This window comes from Ascidiella aspersa, chromosome 3 (assembly GCF_963924565.1).
Source record: "Ascidiella aspersa chromosome 3, kaAscAspe10.2, whole genome shotgun sequence".
NCBI lineage: Eukaryota > Metazoa > Chordata > Ascidiacea > Phlebobranchia > Ascidiidae > Ascidiella > Ascidiella aspersa.
The window spans coordinates 37386201-37406523 of NC_139449.1; the positions used below are offsets into that span (position 1 = coordinate 37386201).

Genomic DNA, 20323 nt, shown 5'->3' on the forward strand with positions numbered 1-20323 from the left:
TGGTACCATTGCTAGGTCTGCGAAAAAAAGCAAGCTAAAATCCACGTGGAACTTTTAATAGGTGTGATATTGTACGAAAATTATTGCCGCACCAATTTTTGTCGGAAGCGTAAAATATTTAAAGAAAATTAAAGTTTTTCCAGAATACAGAAAGGTGAAAGTCATTAAACATCGTCAAACTTGGCGTAATTCTGCAGTTGTGCTGCAACAATTTTAATTATTTTACAGATGAGCAAAGATAACTGGTTAAGATGCAATAGATAAGTCTTATGAAAAACGAAAGTGAAAAATTAGGATATATTTTGTTCACAGCAAAAAATGATTGACCAATTATTACACCTTTATATAGATTGGACCGATAAAGAGACAATTGTAATTTAATAAATCGCAGTAACGTCAAACAATACGTCATTCAAATGTCGATAACTTGGATTATCCTAAGGAAAATTATTCAAAACAAGCAAAATTTTATGTCGCAGAAAAACGATATATTTAAGGTATTTACGCTAAAGTCAAAATTTTAAACAGTAAAAAAATCATCTTGGTAAAAGTGTAACAATACGAAGTTAACAACAAATCAATTTTTGTCTTTATCCAATATTTGAATACGTATGAAATGATTTGCCAAACTATTGGCATCCAATTCGTTGCTTAACACGAAGCCGACATTAATATTAAAGACGACGTAAAAAAGATAAAACAGTCAAAATGAAGACATTTATATTGAAATCGTCTTCTAATTTGAATACCACGATTAAGCCGCATTTTAAACATGCCAACTAAATGTTAAATCGCATTTCTATAAATGTAGTTTACTAAAGTCGAAAATATTCTGTTATTCGTTATTGACCGATATTTCTAACTGGTATCCCCCGATACAAAGTTATCGGACACCACCTGAACACCCGATTTTCGCAAAGAATGCCATTTTAGATAAAAGCGACTAATAAGGGTCATTTTTTATAAGGCTAGCATTATCAGGGAGGACCACGCCATATTTACACAGTGAAAAAAGTAAAAAGCATTAAAAAAATCAGGTTTCTTGAAAAATGTATTTTGTATATGAGAAAAAAAACTAATTAGGTCAAACTGAATGGCTCTTTAAAGAAGGTATTCTTGGATTACATAAAAAATAGTATTATAGATTAACACGGCAGTCATATTTTTTACAGATATTTCGCTAGTGTTTAACCCTTAAGAGTTTATAACAAATGTAAAAAAAATTTGGAGTTTTGACGTAATTTCAATTGAAAAGATGAAGAACTGAGTAGGGCAGAAAATAGTTCAGTGTCAAGTCCTGAAACTATAAAACGTAGCGAAAACACGCGCAGGTTATAAACGAAGCCGCATTTAAAAGCAGGGATATGCACAGCCAAGACACTTACTTGTTTAAAATAGACAACTAGCCATGTTAGAATGTGAAACACCCCTTACTTTCAAATCAATATTCAAATCGTGTTTTTTTAAGTTCCCACCTAATAAATGACTTAAAACCATAATTTCTAAATGATTTTCCAAGTTATGTAAAGAAAGTTATACCTTTAGGTAAATATCAAGCACCTACATAAAAACATTGTTGGGTCAGATGTCTTTTGAACTACGAAATAAAACACACGTAGGCATTTACATTGCAAAAATTGAAGTCAGAAAGCGTACACGAAACCAACAAGTGACGTACAAGCTTAAATGATGACGTCATAGCCCCAAGAGTAAGGTCAAAAGACAAAAAGTGACGTCAAATCCGTAAAAGTTACGTCCATAACGTAAAAGTAACGTCAAAAACCAAAAATAAGCGTCAAAATCCAATATTGACGCCAAATACTCAACAGTGACGCCATCAACTCAGTATTGACGTCATATCCCGATGACGTATTTATCTTGCGAGGGCAGTTATGAGGCTTGAGCACATCTCGAAGAACTCCATTGTGTGGTGAACATCCCCGGTTGACTCCATGCTGAGGTTTCGCATCTGTTGGCCGAGAGGGACGCTCTTAGAGTACATCTGGCCTGAAAGCTCTGCAACGTGGAAAATAAGTTTACGGTTGGCGAAGACGTTTAAGTATACTTGATCTGATAGTTATGCAAAGTGTAAAAAAAGATTAATATAGGAAGGGATTTATCAAATAAATTTAATCTGGCAGTTCTGCAAAGTGAAAAAAATAGGAATGCTCCGAGTACATCTGGCCTGAAAGCTCTGTAAAGTGAAAGGGGTTTAGGGTTGGTGGAGATATTTCAGAGCATTTTGCCTGAAAGCTCTGCAAAAATAGTAAGCAGGGTGTGGTGGAGATATAAGAATATTGATCTGATAGTTCTGTAAATCGAAAAATAAGTTTTAGAGTAGGGTGGAGTTAAGTAATTTTGATATGCCAGCTCTGCAAAGTGACAAAATAAGTTTTTGTATAGGGCGAAGATATAAGTATGTTTGATCTGATAATTATGCAAAACGTAAATAGCTTTTAAGTAGGGTGGAAGTATTGCAGTATGTTTTATCTGACAATTGCGGCAAAGTAAAAAAAAACAGGCTGGTGAGAACAAATAAGTACATTCGACCAAGTTTCTGCAATGTGAAAAATAAGTTTAGGGTAGTGAATATAGAAGTATATTTTATCTGATAGTTCTGCAAAACACATTTTAAGTTGGAACACTATGTACGGATCTGTTCATAAGTTTAATGTTGAAAATAACGGCCCAAATAGACATAAAAAGCGACATGCTTTATTGTTCAAACGTTTCGGCAAATGCTCATGCCATCATCAGTGATATAAATGCCACATCAGTTACACCCGTTTATACACTTTAGTCGCACAAAGGAATGATAAAAATGTGCGAAACAAGCGTCGCATAAAACCGATAGATAAAAAGGTGCGCAGAAGCGACTAAAGTGTATAAACGGGTGTAACTGATGTGGCCTTCATATCACTGATGATGGCATGAGCATTTGCCGAAACGTTTGAACAATAAAGCATGTCGCTTTTTATGTCTATTTGGGCCGTTATTTTCACCATTAAACATTTTATGTTGTTCATGCAAAGGTTTTGTTTTACAAAATTCATTCGCCATCAAATGATATTAATTAGAACAATTTAAGGCAACACTTATATTAATGCAAATATTTTTAGTCCTCTCTGTTTTACTCACCGTCCATGCTGTTAATGTAGATGTTTTTATTTCAAAAATTTCACTTGTCATCCATTATATATAGCAGAATAATTATATTATTAGCAATAGCATAAAAATTATATGAAGAGCAGAATTTAATGCAACAATTATATTAATGCAAGCATTTTCCAACTATTTATTTTACCATCCATGGGCATTCCCAGGGTTGGGTCCCACGATTCCTGGCTCGATCTGCTCAGGGTTTTTTCGCCACTTCCTTCCAAAGCATCTGCTTGCACTTCTTCCGATAAACTGCTGAAGTCGAGCAAATAGCTGCGGTAGTCGACCTGGTACAACTGAAGTAACAGACATGGGGTAATAAACATTGCAGCATAATGGCTGGAGGTTAAAATATTAAAGCCCATATATTAAAGCCCAGAAGTAAGTAGCATTTTTAACGTTTCAATTAAATCATAAGATAATGGCTGGAGGTTGTAGTTAGACGTAGAATGAATATCAAGCCCATACAGAAGTAGGTGTCATTTTGTAAACGTTTGAATAAATCTTAAGATAATGGTTGGAGGTTGTAGTTAGACGTAGAATGAATATCAAGCCCATACAGAAGTAGGCCAAAACCAAGTGAAGAAAGGTCTCCGCTGGTCGTTTAAGTTTAATTGACAATCATGTTGCTAAAATGTGTAGTGTTTTAGTTGAAAAGACTTCTTTAAAACGCAAACACATTAGATGACTGAACACCATATTTGTACTAAGTCAATTTATTTACTTTCAATTTAATTTAAATTGCAATTTCTTTTTATAAGAATGTGAATGGTAAATTTTGGTGTGCTAATTTTTATATGTTTTAGCATAGCCTATGCTTTTTAGATTGTAAAAAAGTAATAGCCAAGATATACAATGTAAGGAAATGGCCTCATGCCCGGTTTAAAAAGGTGGCAGCTGGAATGATTTACACTTGCAAACTGCATCTGGCCGTGGGTCGTAGTTTGCCCAACCCTGGTCTAGAAGGTCAACAAGAAAACGTAGCTCATGTAAAAAAGTATGTTTTCCACCTGCAGACTCATTTTGTTGATGTGCTTGGTGACGGAGTTGACTCTTCGCACTCGAACATGGAACGGTGAAACCGCCTTCCATTCGTAGTTGAGTCGCTTCATAGCTTTGAAGACCTAAAAAAAATTTCATTAGGTTGCTGTTTTAATTTGAAGACCTAGTTAAGAAATATGATTAGATATATTTTTCGCCTGTTTTTTTTTGTTTTTTTAACAGATGATGATACAAGTTTGAATCGAAAGTCTTAATTAGGATGATGTCAATTTATAAGCTTTTTGGCTTTTATTTTAGGATAAGTAAATTCTAGGAATAAAGTATTTTGTAGCTTGGTAGATTTTATTATTGGACTGGATGTATTTACATTATAAGTGCTTCATGAAATAAATAAAAACTGTTTAAAAACACAATTAAACTGCCTAGTGCATCTAAACTTATATCTGGTTGGGGAATTAAAACTATCTTCCCTTACTTTAATAGCTCTTGTTATTACCTTAACATATTTAACCGTTAAACTTGGAATAAGTGAGTCAGAATAGCCATAACCAAACCTCGCACATAAAATTCCTGATTTAAAATCTGTATATCGGCAGAGTTTTACCTAATATTTTTAAATACGAATGTACTGTAAAACCTTAGACTTGGAATAGTTGTGCAACATTATTAATTTAGCACCAACCTCAAACATAATATCTCTCGGACGGCTTTGCGAGCGAATTCCAAGATGCCACTTGGCTCGCTTTAGGGGAACTACCCTTTTTCCCTTGAGGCTGCCTGGAGCAGGGGCCGGAGATTCTGGAAATATAAATTTAGAGTTTTAAAATTTGAGTTTAGCGCTTTCATTTCAAATTAGTTGTTCGTTGAGAGTTTAAATTAGTTGTTCGTTAAAATTAATTGTGTTAAACTTTATGATGCAAAAAGGAAAAAATTGAAAAACTAAAAAAAAATACAGTAAGGAATTAAAAACCAAAAATGCCATATAAGTTCAAACTGTGCCCATGTAGAACAATGCATTGACTTAGCGAGCAAGCCAAAATTAATGAAAAAAATATTATTAAATTATCGACAATATTCGACCTTAAAACTTAAGAGTGCAGAAAGTGACCTCTGGAGAATAAGATTTTAAAAGTCCAAACTGCAAATTTAGTTAAGAACTTTTGTTTGAAACATACAGTGTGCGTTTCAAACTGGATTTTTTACACTAAAGACAATTAAGTATAAAAATTTACGACCTGAAAGAAAGTGAACAAAAAAATATTAAATACTTGTTAGTTTTTCGTGAAAACTAAAAACAGCAAAGCAACTTATAAAAAAAATACCAATATAATCTGTCAATGCATTGATTGAAAAAGTAAGTTTAAATTGAGAAAATAATATCTAAAGTTTGAGGTATAACTCTAGGCTAAACAGTAATTTTCTCACATGTGAATCCTAGCCCAAATGAAAGTAACATGTTACAAGTTTTTTTTTTAATTTTATTTAATTTTTGTGATTTTATTTTATTAATAAATAGTATGCCAGCAACACATTACCAAATGACTTAAGATATTAAAATATGAACAGTACACAGTTTGATTTTGATAATAAGGCAAGCTTGGTTTAGACAGTTGTGCATTTGAAGAAACAGACTAAGTGACATTAACAATGCTATAGAGTTGCAATTATTTTAAAAGCTATATAAAAAAATTGATTTAATTTATCCGTTCATTAAACTTTTTACTATGGAGAAATAGACAGCATAAAGCGGTGCTTGTCAACCTTTTTCGGAATGGCAAACCTTTTTTACATGGTTGAAAAAGCACTGGCAGAAAGCATAACAAAGGAGTAATATGTTGGTGTACACATACATATAATGATGTGTCGCACTGCTTGGCTTTCATAATATGTGACCGTGTTGCCAGATCATTTGTTTTAACAATCATATATGGATATATAGGCAGAGACAACATAGGCTATAGTTAGAAATTTTCATCATCATACACATCCATTTACATTTATACATCTGTGCAAAAAATTAAATTTATACAAGATAAGAATGTACAGTAAATATACAATTTTGACACAAACAACAACAAAGTTTAACAAGAAAAAAATGACCAGACATGTATGTCTACACCACACATCGCAACTAATAGGGACAATAGTGGCTGCTCATTGTCCCATTGTTAAAAACATAACAGGCCTGGAACAACAAAAACAAGCTTTACAATACAAGCAACAGAAGAAACCAGTTCCGAGTTAAGAGTGGCTTCTGCCTTGCTTATTTACAGTAACTCTGTCTGCTTTTACTAGATTTTTTGGCAAATTATTTAAACTTATAATGAAGTAATTAATTTGTATTGACAAGAACAGTTTACTGCAATAGTGCAATTTTAAAGTAATATCACAATAAATTTAATGCAACACTGCAAACCTATGGAGACTGGAGAGCATTAATACAGCCAGCTGAAAAAAAAGTACCTAAAATTAAAAAAGTGGCCTCCAAGGTTGCGAAGTGCAGTCTAACTTTAACCGACTATTTTTTGGTAAATTTACCTTTCAAGGAAGAATCTGTCTATTTGATAACGAATAATGCCTGGAACTTTTATTTCAATTCGTTCTCAGCGAGTACAGACACAACAATTTGGCATTGGATATCGATTTAATCTGATACTATCGAATGCATCCCTACTTATTAATAAGTGTTTTAGTCACTTGGAAGAAATATTTCCTGAATATACTGCAGCTATACACGGCAATCTTTATAGGCAATGAGATTGCAACTGGGCGCAAAATATATATATATCCACTCAATGCATTATTGGATAAAAAAAATTGTAATTCATGCTGCTATATATTCTTTTCGCCCAGTTGCAAGTTAATTGCCCTCATGAAAATTTCCTGTATAATTTATTGAAACGTCAGTACATTTGACAACAAAGGTTGCCAAAAAGGATTGAGGAGGGGTTTTACATTTGAAATATTTTGCTCTTACCCTTATGGTCGTGCGCAGAGTCCAGCATGGGCGCAATTCTTTCTGGGTGAGGTCGACTTGCAAGTTGTGCAAAGTAGAACCCGGTCATCCCAGATGCTGGTGGACTTGAAGCAAGGAAGAAGTCTTGCGCTTGGTTGTAGATTATCTGCGAAAATAGAGTTATCAGGAACTATTCAGTGGTTGGCAATCACACTTAAAGCAGATATTTGGCAAATTTGTAGGGTTAGATATCTTTAAACACTGAATGAAAATGTGTAAGTATTTTTTTTATTTTTCTATTTGCTAATTGGTTAGAGGTCATAACTTTATACAATTTTGAAAGTGCTATATAAATCAGTTTAGTTATTTTCAGGAGTACGGCACTTAAATGGTAAGAACTATAATTATACTATACAGACAAAGGTGGCAATTTTAATCTGGTTAGTGCAGCTCAACTTAAAATATAATATTTAATTCTGTTTTTACTATTTGTTCATAACTTTTTTAAGTTTTTTACTTTGAGATCCTATAGCCAAAGTATTCAACTCATTAAAGTGGTAATTCCTGTTTAGGAAATACATAGTTGATTGACTGTAAATATGTATTTGTCAATTATTTGTAACTTTAACGGACTGTTTGTTGATTGCACATCAAAAAGCATTAAACAAAGGAAGTGGCAATTTGCTTGGATCACTCTTTTACACTCGCACCCATATGTGACTATGTATTGAGTAAGGTTAAGGGTTTGGGTTATCATTTGTGTGGTGGTAGTATTAAATTTTGCAAAGTTTTGCATTCGCAGTCTTTTATTCCAATTAATTTCCGAAATCGATTGAAATTACTTGCTGTGTAAATGGCCTCAGGAGGTGCCTATATACTATTTGCTAAGATATCTGTTTTGCGCTTGCACTTGGTGATTGATGTTGATTTAAACTACTTTGGTGTACATGTAAATAACCTCCTCCTTACACAAAACCGATTACCATCAAAATATATTACACACTCACCTTGTTATCAATGATGAGATGGTAAGCCACATTGAGTGGGTCGTGAGCCGGATTGTTCTGCAAGGCATTTGTCACCTCCTCTTCTTTCACATTAAACTTTCGGCAAACCTGAAAATAGAAATTCAAGCATAAAAATTTAGTACCAACATAAAAAAAACAAAAAAACTCGAGATTGCGAGTAGCACAATGAAAAGCAAAACACCAAAGAAAATAGTTGTGGGTAATCAAACTGCTTCAATTTTGCAAAATCAAACCTCATTACTTTTACTCCTAATTGTTTGTATATGTTTTAATATTGATGGAGGATTTATTGTATAGCAGGTAATTAAACGTTTCTGATCACTGAAGTTGAAAAAATGATAAATTTGTATTCATTTTGTTTTTATTTTCATGCATTTTATTAGGACCTTGTAAGGGGCTACAAAAAAGGAAAACAAACCGGTCAGTGATTACAAATGTCCCACATTATGATATTTATCTGTCTACCCATGTACATCTTATTGCGTTTCACCTCTTGCAGAGCTTCCTCATTAACATTGTTGCTATCAAGGTCCGAATCTTCTGGGAAAAGGTAGCTTGCCAAATCAACCTTAAACCAATCGTACTGACGAACCTCGTTGATTGTCGCACGTTTGATCGGGTTCACCTGGGTGCAAATACAAATGAAAAAAACAATTTTTTTAGCTGAAATTTTAAAGCCTATTATTAAAAATAAAACAACAGGCATGAATACAGTATAACATATCAATTAATATAGTATAAGAAACCATATAAGATTGAAAATCACTATTACAACAATCTAAAGCAAGCATTTTAAAGTTTAAAATATTTCAATTTTTTTTCATAATCGCTTAAAAGTAAGATATAGGTTATAAAAAATAATACACAGTTTAAACCATAAATTAATTAGGGTTAACTTGTTAACTTTATCAGACACAGTTTAAATAGCAAGCAGTTTTCACCTCAGCCTTTGACCCCACATTAACATTCACAGAAGTGCCAGATATGATCAAAGCTTTGCCTGATATCACCCTCAGCCACTTAGCAATCCCCACCTTAAGCATGTGTTGTATAAGCCTGGCAGCATTGCCGTCCAAGTACTGAGGGATCTCGAACACTCCACTGCTAATCTTCCTGAACAATGTTGGAATGTGCTCGTCGTCAAACGGCAGCGTTCCACACAACAAGGCGTACAAGATCACGCCACAGCTCCAAACGTCAACCTCTGGCCCAGCGTACAATTTGCCTGACATAATAAACAGTGATAATTTTTTATTTTAACATTAAAGGTTGCGTTAAAATACTTTTATGTCCTTTCAAATAAATAATAAAATATATTAGTCTATTTTATATTAATAAAACAAACTTAAACATTTGCTTAAAACACATTTCCAAAAACATGGAATTTAAACAAGTCTATCTGTTGTAGCTAAACACTTATATTCTCTGCAGACAACAAAATGCAAAATAAATTTTCTTGCTTATGAATCACTTGATATTTAGACTGTTTAGAAAAAACAGGCATTCTAACTGTTGCAGAATGAATATCAAATCTCATTCAAAAGTAGACTACAACTTTTTGAGATTGTTTCAATTATATTGATGTCAAAAATGAATAAAGACTAATCGAAACGTTCACAAAATGCCACCTACTTTTATGTGAGCTTTGAGATTTATTCTACGTCCAACTCAACCTTCCAGCAAAAAAAGTTATCTGTATTTATTTAAAAGAAAAATCGAGCAATACTTGCCATAAACGTCAATCTAGTTCTCAAAAAGTAAATTAAATAAACAAACGTGGCTAAAAAGAATATTACAATGACAAAAAACAGTTGAATACAAACATACACACAATGTGTATTCTGTTATCCAGCCCTTCTGGATTTGTACAAGCCAATGATAATCCAGATAATCTGTCTGACTGATTCCGGTAAGCCTTTCTAAGGTGAAGAGGCAAACAGTTAACATTTACTGACGAATTTTTTACCTGAAACGACCTCAGGGGCGGCGTAGTTTGGTGAACCGCAGCTTGTTTTAAGGAACTCTCCGTCGGACATCATGTTCGAAAGTCCGAAGTCTGCAATTCTTACATTGTTTCTTGCGTCAAGCAGCAAGTTTTCCGGTTTCAAGTCACGATGAACCACTTTGTGTCGGTGACAATAATCAACACCTTAAATATGAAAATGAAATCATAAGGGTGGTTCTGCAACAAATCCAGATGAGAATTCCTAATACTAAGGTCTACTAATATATACAATGGAATAAGATCTAAATATGTTTGCATAACATCTAAAACTGGCAGAAGTCCCAAATTCATCAAAAAACACATAGATGGACAAAATAATGTCAAAAACTGTTGGGGGAGGAAGCATGTGAGACGATTGGGGGTCACCTGTCTGGCATCGGCCATTTTGGTGTCAATGTTTGGGCCATTTGGGCAGCGCTGTTTTGCCACGGGGTTACGGGCGGGGTTGGAATTTGGGTTAGGATTAAAATTATTAGGGGAAGTAGTGATGAAGTCAGGGGTGGGTTTGGGGTAAGGTAAGATGGTGTTTAGACCTTTTTCTGGTCATTTAGGTCTTATTGCTGAAGTCCACTCAAATGAGTGTCAAAAAATACATTTACATGCTAACAACATGAACATGGACGGGTCAAAATAGACTTTTACAAAAGTAGATGGCTCATGTAAAATAGTGAAAGCTTGCCAAGATTAAATATACTACAATTTGTTTTTACAACAAAGGTTTGCTAGATTATTAAATGTGTAATAATATTGGCTTTTGCAAAATATCAACTCTCCTAAATTGTTTACCTGACATAATCTGCTGGAAAAACTTGCGTGCTTCACTCTCTCTCAGTTTTCCGTGTTTGACGATGTAATCAAATAATTCGCCTCCGGGCACATATTCCATAACCATGAAGATATCCGTGGGTGTGCATATTACTTGGTACAGCTTGATAATATGCGGATGTCGGAACAACTTAAGGTTCTGAATCTCTCGCTTTAATTTGCTGACAACATCAAGGGTTTTTAGTTTCTGTCGATTTAGGACTTTTACAGCGACTCTGTACCCGGTGATTTGGTGTGTTGCGATTTTCACTTTTCCAAATGTACCGACTCCAAGGGTTTCGCCCAAGAGGTAATGGCCGATTTTTATTGCACCGGTTTGCACGCTACTGTACCTACTTTCGTTCGACTGGTATGAAGATGCCATATCTAAACAAACAACATTCAATTTTATTAACGTTTTTAGGCAAACAATAATAATAAAAACATTTGGTTTTTGGAAGTTTTTAACCAAAGGAAATTATGCAGCGGAGAAGTTCACGGTAATATCTCTCTCAAGAAAAAGAATCAAAAAACTTTTTTACCAGAAGTTCAAATTTGAAATTGCACAGGAGAAATAATATGGGATAATAAATATACCCAAATTAGTTGCCTAATCCACCATCAAGCCAAATATTGAGTGTTGTGGTAGGATTCTAGATAGTCGCTAAGTTTTCAATACAAATGACTTAAAATTGTAGATAAATAGTTTATTATTGAAAAAATAGTTCTATTATTGCATTTCCTTATTACCGAGGTTAAATATACACTTTTAAATTAAATAGAACACTTGTTTTAATATTTGTACTAAATTTAAACACGTTTTTTAATGCGATTCAACAATAAATCCACAATACAATGAAACACGAAGAAATGGTGCTTAAAAATAAAGTTAAATTAGTTAAAAGGTTGGCTTTCAATACTATAACAGGCGCTGGTCGAGAATCCTACCACAATTATTAAATCAACGCACAATATTTGGGTTAGGGTGCGGATTAGTGTTTGGGTGGGTCAAGTAATATTATATTAATTATTGAATAATAATACTTGGCGCTCTTTCACTATTGTATGTAAAAATTAATAAAAAAAAAATTTTCTTCAAACGCCGCATACCACAACACATATTGTTTGGGTTAGGGTGGGTCAAGTTATTATTAATAATAAACGTAATATTACTTGATTGACCCACCCTTACCCAAACGCTAACCCGCACCCTAACCCAAATAATGTGCGTTGTGGAAGTATTCTAGACCAGCGCCCTATAATATCTTAGCCAAAGTGTTATTGTACAATTTTGGCACAAAGGGCACTGTACATTTTTTAAAAAGCAGCTTATTAAAGAGAAATGTTGAACAACAAGTTGCTGAAAAGACAACTTCTGCAAAACCCTGGTCACCTGATCAATATCGCTCGTGTTCAGTCAAGCGAAAAGTAAATAGAAGTCACGTTTGCTAAAAACCATAAAAAATTCCTGCATTTTTTAAGACGTTATTTTATATAACTGCTCGTTATTCAAATATCTAAAGCCCCTTTTTGGGCCAAAAATTAGGTCCCACTCAAGCCAATATAAGGTAAATTTTCTCTTTTTCATTTATTCTATAAGTGCGATTTGAAATATTTACTCGCCGTTTACTACAAAATACGACTTGAAGTTTTTGAAAAGGAAATGTCATTAAATGGTTGTGAATTTCGTGTAATATATCTGCTTCCTTCTTTTATATTGAACTTAAACTCCGTTTTTGTTACAAGAATAGGTTGTCCGATATTTTACTTTCAACAGAATTTAACACAAACAACAGCATATTTGCAGATTTTAAACCTAATTTTAGGTAAAGCAGATAAAAATATGTTGTAAGACTTTACGGTAAGGGGAAATTTAGTATCTTGATTTCTCATGTCTGACAAATATCTGTGAAAAATTTATTGGCATTATAGTATCATTGGTTTAATATTACGTCGTTTTCCACAAAAGTACAGAAGAAATTCGTCTATCGAGGCTTTGCTGTGTAAACAAAGCACATCGGTACGTCCAAATAATGCTGTGTGTAAAATGCTAAAAGAAGATAGTTTTATATGTAATATTTTTTTTACATATACTGCGTTTACCGTGCATAACGTCTGAATTTATTGCAGCATGCAAAAAATTTTTTAAGTGGATTTTTACAATTGTTTGGCTGTCTAGTCAAGTTGAAATTTTTAAATACAAGTTAATTGATGTTTGTTTGTTTGTACTAGTAAAATATTTGTATTTGTGCAACCATTTAAAGTCCTGATTTTTCGAAAATCAGTTTTATATTGGAACAACAGTAATCAACTTTGGTTAATTTAAACTTTTTACATGTCCTATCAACTTAGCAAAAACTATAAATTTGACCTTTTTGTATGTTTAGAATTTTGTTCAAGTAGGTTAATTTTAAGCTGGTTGTGAGCATGGATAGCAGCGACACTAAAATATCAGAGTTTAACGATCGCGCAAAATACATGTACAACGATGTAGCTGGTGCCTATTCTGTTGCTAACTTTCTGGCGGTGAAAGATGAAAATGACCCAAAGGTAATCAATTGGGAAGCGACGTGGGCAAAAGCAGATTTTGATCGGAACGATGTCATTAATTACAAAACAGCCGGTACGGTTATGGCAGAAAAATTTACAGTGAAGAATTCCATATCAGTTACCGAAATTGTCGGAGAAAAGTTAGTCCGGATGTCACACAATGGAAAAATGAGGGCCATTGTTCGCGAAATAATGGTAAAAAATGTGAAAACTCAGTTTCTTGAGATCTGGAGAGATTCTTGGAGGATTTCGAGCACCAATTTAACAGCTGCCGGGAAACACGGACCGATTTACAACAATGCATCATTTTGTTGCATGGAATGGTCTAACAATGATAAAAAATTGCTCTATGTTGCTGAAAAGAAGAAAGGTAAATCGCAGTCCTTTTACGATCCGAAGCCAGATCAAAATGTTGAACTGGGGGGTAATTATGTCTTCCAGGAAGATTGGGGGGAGCAGTTGATCGGATGCGCAACCCCAATTGTTGTAATCTTTGATGTCGAATCTGAGGGTATAACTCCTCTGGAGGATGCCTTGCCGGATGACATGTGTGTAGGTGAGGCTTTGTGGAGCAAAAACGACCAAAATCTTATCGTTCTCGGCTGGAAGATAAAACCATTTAGGCTAGGCTTGGTTTATTGCAAAAATCGCCTGAGTAATCTGTACAATGTGAACATTGAGAGCCTGTCGTGTTGTGCTTTGACTGACGGAAGTATGTGTGTGTATTCGCCACGGATGCATCCTGATGGCAACATTATGGTTTATTTGGAAAACAAAGCTTTCGGCCCGCATCAGCAATGTTCAAAGATGATGGTCATGGATATGGAAACAAAGTCCACAAAAGTTTTAGTCGATGTTGTGGACAACCCTGAAGAGCCGAACAGATTCCAGGGTATTTACACTGACAGTTTGTCAAGAGGTTGCTGGTACAAGGATAAAATTCTGTTCAGTAGTTTCCATCGAAGCAGTCTCGGCATATTGAGTGTCGATACCAAGACAGGAGTCGTAAGAGTCCTCATCGCAACTGAAGAATGGCAAATCTTAAGCATTTGTAACGAAACGGTTTTTGTTTCGAACAGCGCTCCAGCCCATCCTCCGCTAATAAAGTACACACAGGTGCACGATAATGGATTCCTGCGCTTCCATTGGTTAAACAGTGATGGTGCCACCTTCTACCAAGATGTAACCTGGCAAATTTTACAGCATAAGCCCACTTTGGTGAACAAGAAGTACCCTGATCTTGATTTTGAGTCTATTCTTCTGCAACCTGAAGGACAGGCAAAGGGTTTAGTTGTGAACCCACACAGTGGGCCACATATGTCCCACACGGCAGGCTTCGACCCCTATTCAGCCGCCTTGTGTAAACTTGGCTTCGCTGTTCTTCGTGTGAACTTTAGAGGCTCGATAGGTTTCGGTCAAAACAATGTCAACTCACTTCCTGGAAAGCTTGGTGTCCAAGATATCAGTGATATTCAGCAAAGTGCAAAAGTAGCCCTGATTACGGTGAAAACCAACCATGTGTTTGTGTATGGAAGCTCACACGGTGGATCCATGACACTTAGTCTTATGGGAAAATTTCCTGAATTTTACTCAGCAGGTGTAAGTTTTAATCCTTGCTCTAACATTGCTTCTATGGTCGGTACTTCGGACATAACAGATTGGAGTTATTGCGAGACAAAACAGCCCTACTCCTATGCGGCAGATCCAAGTCAATTTGACTTTAAAAAAGCAATTGAAAACTCACCGATAAAATTTGCCTCGACTGTGAAAGCACCTTTACTCATGGTGGTAAGCGCAGGTGATGTTAGAGTCCCTCAATCTCAATCCTACGAGTTCTACAAGTTGAGGAAAGCTATGGGAGGGGTTGTTAAGATGCTGGTTTACCCCGACAATAATCACTCGCTAGCTGAAGTTCATGCAGCCGCAGATGCATTTCTAAACATGGCCCGCTGGTTTCATAATAAAGGAGAAGCACCTATTAGCAAAGCCTAAAAAGTTCAATGCATGAGCTAATCAACTATAGCTGCTTGCTTATGCAAATTTGCTATGCTTTTTTATAACCATTAAAAAATTCTGTAATTAGTGCTTTTCTATTGAAACATTTATTGTTTAATTTAATTTTATTACATTAATTGCTAGGATTTTTTTAAATATGTAAGACAGGGATTCCCAACCTTTTTACGATCTCGTACCACTTGGACGTTCTGTAGTGCGACGCGTACCACGCATTGCACAACACAACTAATTTGATCATATTTTTAGCCTACAACTAGCATTATTCAACGCTATTTGCAAAAAAGAATTATTTTATGTAAACAAAACCACATAAACAAAATATAAAGTTGTGAATCTAGGGTTTTGTCAAAAAAACGGAAGATACTCGCGTACCACCTGAAAAACCTTCGCGTACCACAGGTTGGGAACCCCTGATGTAAGAGGACTGATCTATATTGCCACTTGCTTATAAGCAACCTACGTTCAAACATTTTGTAAATAAACATTGCTTTTATATATGTCTAAACCTGTGTTTTTAAACTTTTTTTTTTTTTTAATTATTTTTTATTTTACTTGAGTGTTGAGCCCGGATATTTTTTAAAGCTGGGCAATCCAAAATAGGTTAAAAATCACTGGTTTAAACGAGTTAGTTTAACTTATGTTTTAAAAGTTTTGTATCACTTATATAGTCATGCAAACATTGCATTCATGTTGCAAATCATTTGTTATTTTTTATGTTTTGCCAACCAAATTGTGCCTTCTTATACTACTTTTTTTAGCTGGTGTGCGTTGTTGGTAGTTTTTGTAGCACTTGCTGTTAACGCAAAACCAACTTTTTTTATCACATTTGATGTGTAATCAAAGAATCAAAAATATATACGACTAAAAGATCCTTCTGTACTGTTTTTTTCTCAAGAAACATATCAAGAAATTACCAGTAGGTTTATTTAAAACTTCTGCACAAATGACATGTAAGCCTGTATTTTACAATTTAAAAAAAACAATAAACTGGGTATTTTACAGAAGCTTAAGAATAAAGGCAATCGCTTATAAAATAATATTTTTTATTAGAGACAGACCGATATATCGTTTTACCAATAATTATGAATATAGATATCGGTAAATATAGGCCGATAATTTACTAAAATATGATATAATTTTTCCTGTACAACAAACAACTTACCAATTTTTTTGATTAAAACAATTTGGGTTTTAGGATTACGCCAAGCTAATTTGCAAAATAATAGTTAAATAATTAATAAAGCCTACAGGTATATAAACTAAAACGATATTTGGTTTTAATTTTCAATAATTTAAGTTTTGAAACATTTCCTAGGTATAGAAAAAAAATCGGATACGGTATGGGTCCCAAAAAGTGATATTGGTCGATCTCTATTTATTATACTTTAAAAATACGTTTTTATCACTAGTTATATTGAACTTAAAGGCTTACAGAAAAGTCAAAATAAACTGGGTAATTTACAGAAACAAAACTATAAGCAATAATTATAAAATGATACTTCAACACGAGTGTTTTTACGATTTGTTAAATGATAAATTAGCTTATCAAAACCATGATGCACCAGCTTAACATATGAAAATATGGCACGTTTTTGCTTTTTACATAAATTAAGATTGAAGTGTTGGAATTACATTTCATTTAGATTAGACCAGGGGTTCTTAAACTGGGATCTCTTGGGGATATTACCACAAAATGGAAAATCATAACACCCAAATAGAAATCTTGGTGCATAATTTTAAAAATCGAAAAAGAAAAAACGCTCAGGTGCCTTTCTCCTAAGATGTTAGACTTAATTTCAATTTTACATTTGTTGAACCTAAAACAGCAGGTTTCTAAAGTGCACTTTTAATGAAGTCAACCCCTGGTCCAGGCGACCCCAAAGATATTTTAGGGGTTCCACGTTAAAAAAGTTTTCAGAATCCCTGATTAAGACCAGGATTAAGTTATGTTATTTATAAAATTATACAGAACAATGTATATTTAAGTTAAGGCTTAGATATGTCTTTTATAATGTAGCTTGACTCTATTTATCAGTTGGACCATGTTTATAAAACCACATCGCCATGTTCATAAAACAATCAGCCTCAGCAGCAACCTCTGCGATCGGGTGATCATTCTTCTCGTACTTTTGAACTCTGACCTTCCCTCCGCTGGCCCGAAGGCGCTTGGAGTACTCGATTCCCTGTTGGGGTGGAACTCGGAGATCGGCCAAACCGAGCATCATCAGGAGTGGAGACTTAACCTCGGAAACATACCTTATAGGAGACACTTCACACAATTTGTTGTAATCGCAATCTGTTAGTGGTTTGTCGTAATCAAAGCTCTGTCCTGCTTCTGACAAACACCAATCGATTATATCAGTGAGCCCAACCATTCCTGCAATGTTGGTAACCGGATTTCGCACTGCCGAGGCAACATAGAAATCAGGGTACTGTCCGATGAGATGTAGAGTTAGAAAACCTCCATGTGAACCACCGTGTACAAAAACCTTGGAAGCAGGAACGTTTAAAAGTTTAACAGCTTCGCAAGCAGCTTGCTGGACATCTTTCACATCTTGAGTTCCAATATTGCCGATAAGAGAGTAGACAGAATCCTGGCCGAATCCCAAAGAACCTCGGTAGTTCACTCTTAAAACTGCGTAACCTAATTTACAAAGGCCAGCGCTGAAATGATCATAGCCACAGAAAGATACAGTGTGTGGGCCTCCGTGGGGATTTACGACCAGGCCCCTGACTTCACCTTCATCAGGGCGAATTAAAATTGACTCGTAATCAAGAACTGAATAATCCTTGTTAGGATTCTCTGCAACATGCTTTATTACTTCCCACTTGATTCCAGTTATGTCTTGCCCTGGGGAATCTATCACTGTCCAGTTAATTGGAGAACCTTCTTTTAACAAGCCTACCTTTAAAACTGGTGGAGAGACAGGTGTAGAAAAAGAGGCAAAAATAAGATCACCCTCAATCGCCTGAACTTGCCAATTTCCAGTGTTCTCCAAAATCTTCACAGCACCGTTTTCAGTGTCAACAGAAAGAATTGCGCCGTGGCTCCGATGCCAACTGTTAAATATCAAATTTTTGCCATGGAAGCACTTTTGAGGAATTGCTTCCGTAAAAATTCCCTGGAAACTATCTGGACCTTGGGGTAGGTTTACAACATCAACCAGTTTGATTAATATACCTTTAACCAGTTCTATCTTCATTAACTTTCCGCATTGGGAGTGAGGTCCGAAAATTTTCGTCTCAATGTAGTAGAGATTTGTGCCATTAGGACCAACCCTCGGAGAAAAAACACAAGTGTTCTCATCTTCCCCGACCATATCTGTGATTTTTTTATCTTCCAGGAGATAATGATACAAAACACTGGGACGATTTTTACAGTAAATCAAGCCTAGACGGAAAGGTTTTGTTTTCCAGCCATGGATAATCAAACTTTTGTAATCTTTTAACCAATAGGCCGCAGAAACTGATATTCCTTCTGGGACAACGTTGGGCATCGGAGTGACAACATCTTTTTCAATATCGTACTTAATCAAGATAGGATTTGAACAACCGACCAATTGCTCGCCCCAATCTTCACTGTGAACGTATTCATCCCCTGGAATTATGTCATCTTTATCTGCTGGTTTCTTAAAAAATGACTGAGACTTTGGCACCTTTTTCTCAGCTACATACAGCACCATTGAGTTGCAGTGAGACCATTCCAAACAACCAAAAGAAGGGTTGTAAATAACAGGACCGTGGACATCTCTTTCTGTTAAATTGATGCTGATAATACGAGTTATATTAGTCCAGAATTCCAGAAAATCGTTTTTCACATCTTTGATGGTCACCTCACGAAGCACAGCTCTGGTTTTGCTGTTTGGTGTAAATGCCTCTGCTTTTTCACCTTTTGTTTCAAAGCAAGTTGGCAATTTCTTTGCTTCAAAACCTTGGCCTTCTTTATTGAGTGTTACCATTCCGATGGATTTGTAGGATATCTTTTCATTTCTGTCATGATCGCGCTGAGACCATTTTGCTTCCCAATGAACTAGTTTAGTGTCAGTTTTATCTTTCACCACTAAAAGGTTGGTCAATGCTGGAACTTTGGAAACATCTTTGTAAACAGAAACAGCTTTTTCTTGAAACGAAGCCATAATTATCACCTTCAAACAAAAAATACAGAAATAAATTCTTGTGAAATTGGGAGTTACCTAAAACTCCTGTTCCCCAGTCATTTTAGCCTAATGATTTTTTTTTAGATTCAACCCACTTATAGAAGATTTTTATATTGTACTAAATATGTACTTTGTGTGTTCAATAATATCAGATTGTTATAGATACCTAATCCAAGTGTTAGTATTAGGAAACATCCAAAACTAGGGTGTTATTGATGTCGATCCGATATTAAATTAATATAGGAATCTCAGCGATGATTTGCTTTTGAAATAAGCAAAAATATCTAGTTATTGCAATAAAATTTCAAGTATCCGACATCCCTAATCAGGACAGTGCTTTTTACTTAAAAAAATAGTTTTGTTTAAATTAATTTAGCATTATCATTGATAACTAAGTGCGTTCATGTGGATTAATTTGCAAAAGGTTGCCATCTACTTGGAAAAACAGGAACTACATGTTACACTAATACACCACAAAGAAAAGTTTGTTTTAACAGATCAGGCTTTTTGCAAATGCATTTATTGTCCACTCAATATTGATGGATTGCTTGTTTTTACCAATAATTTGTTTGATTTGCCAAAAAAAAAACAATTAAATTTTTAGTTTTTTTCATTATGGAAAAGTAAAAAATCCAGAAAATGTGAA

The 20323-nt window shown here is 34.7% G+C and overlaps 2 protein-coding genes and 1 pseudogene across 4 annotated transcripts; 1 reads left to right on the top strand and 2 right to left on the bottom strand.

Annotated features, from left to right (window-relative positions):
* Nucleotides 1–40: 40 nt before the first annotated feature.
* LOC146162828 (5'-AMP-activated protein kinase catalytic subunit alpha-2-like) lies at nucleotides 41–12291 on the bottom strand. 3 transcript variants are annotated; one of them, XM_083383476.1, is made up of 10 exons: nucleotides 10937–12291; nucleotides 10112–10294; nucleotides 9180–9370; nucleotides 8636–8770; nucleotides 8125–8232; nucleotides 7139–7283; nucleotides 4844–4959; nucleotides 4170–4283; nucleotides 3305–3455; nucleotides 41–2007 (listed from the first exon to the last, which is right to left on the bottom strand). In XM_083383476.1, the coding sequence occupies exons 1-10, from the start codon at nucleotides 11337–11339 to the stop codon at nucleotides 1874–1876; spliced, it is 1680 nt and encodes a 559-aa protein (XP_083239602.1). In that variant the 5' UTR covers nucleotides 11340–12291; the 3' UTR covers nucleotides 41–1873. The 3 variants fall into 3 exon arrangements, with proteins under 3 accessions (XP_083239602.1, XP_083239604.1, XP_083239603.1); XM_083383478.1 differs by having other exon boundaries at nucleotides 41–2016; XM_083383477.1 differs by lacking the exon at nucleotides 41–2007 and adding an exon at nucleotides 2032–2194.
* A 1057-nt stretch (nucleotides 12292–13348) lies between these two features.
* On the top strand, nucleotides 13349–16391 carry LOC146162829 (acylamino-acid-releasing enzyme pseudogene; annotated as a pseudogene).
* Nucleotides 16380–19662, bottom strand: LOC146162830 (acylamino-acid-releasing enzyme-like). Its single transcript, XM_083384629.1, has one exon. It carries the CDS (start codon nucleotides 19654–19656, stop codon nucleotides 17545–17547), a length of 2112 nt encoding a protein of 703 aa, XP_083240755.1. The 5' UTR covers nucleotides 19657–19662; the 3' UTR covers nucleotides 16380–17544.
* Nucleotides 19663–20323: the final 661 nt, after the last annotated feature.

Excerpts from the sequence above, each read along its gene's own strand:
- LOC146162830 (XM_083384629.1), bottom strand. The coding sequence starts at position 19,656 with ATGGCTTCGTTTCAAGAAAAAGCTGTTTCTGTTTACAAAGATGTTTCC.
- LOC146162828 (XM_083383478.1), bottom strand. The coding sequence starts at position 11,339 with ATGGCATCTTCATACCAGTCGAACGAAAGTAGGTACAGTAGCGTGCAA. Across the intron at positions 8,771-9,179 it reads TTATACAACACATGCTTAAG|GTGAACCCGATCAAACGTGC; the intron begins GTGGGGATTGCT and ends ATTTGCACCCAG. Across the intron at positions 3,456-4,169 it reads TCAACAAAATGAGTCTGCAG|TTGTACCAGGTCGACTACCG; the intron begins GTGGAAAACATA and ends CTGTTACTTCAG.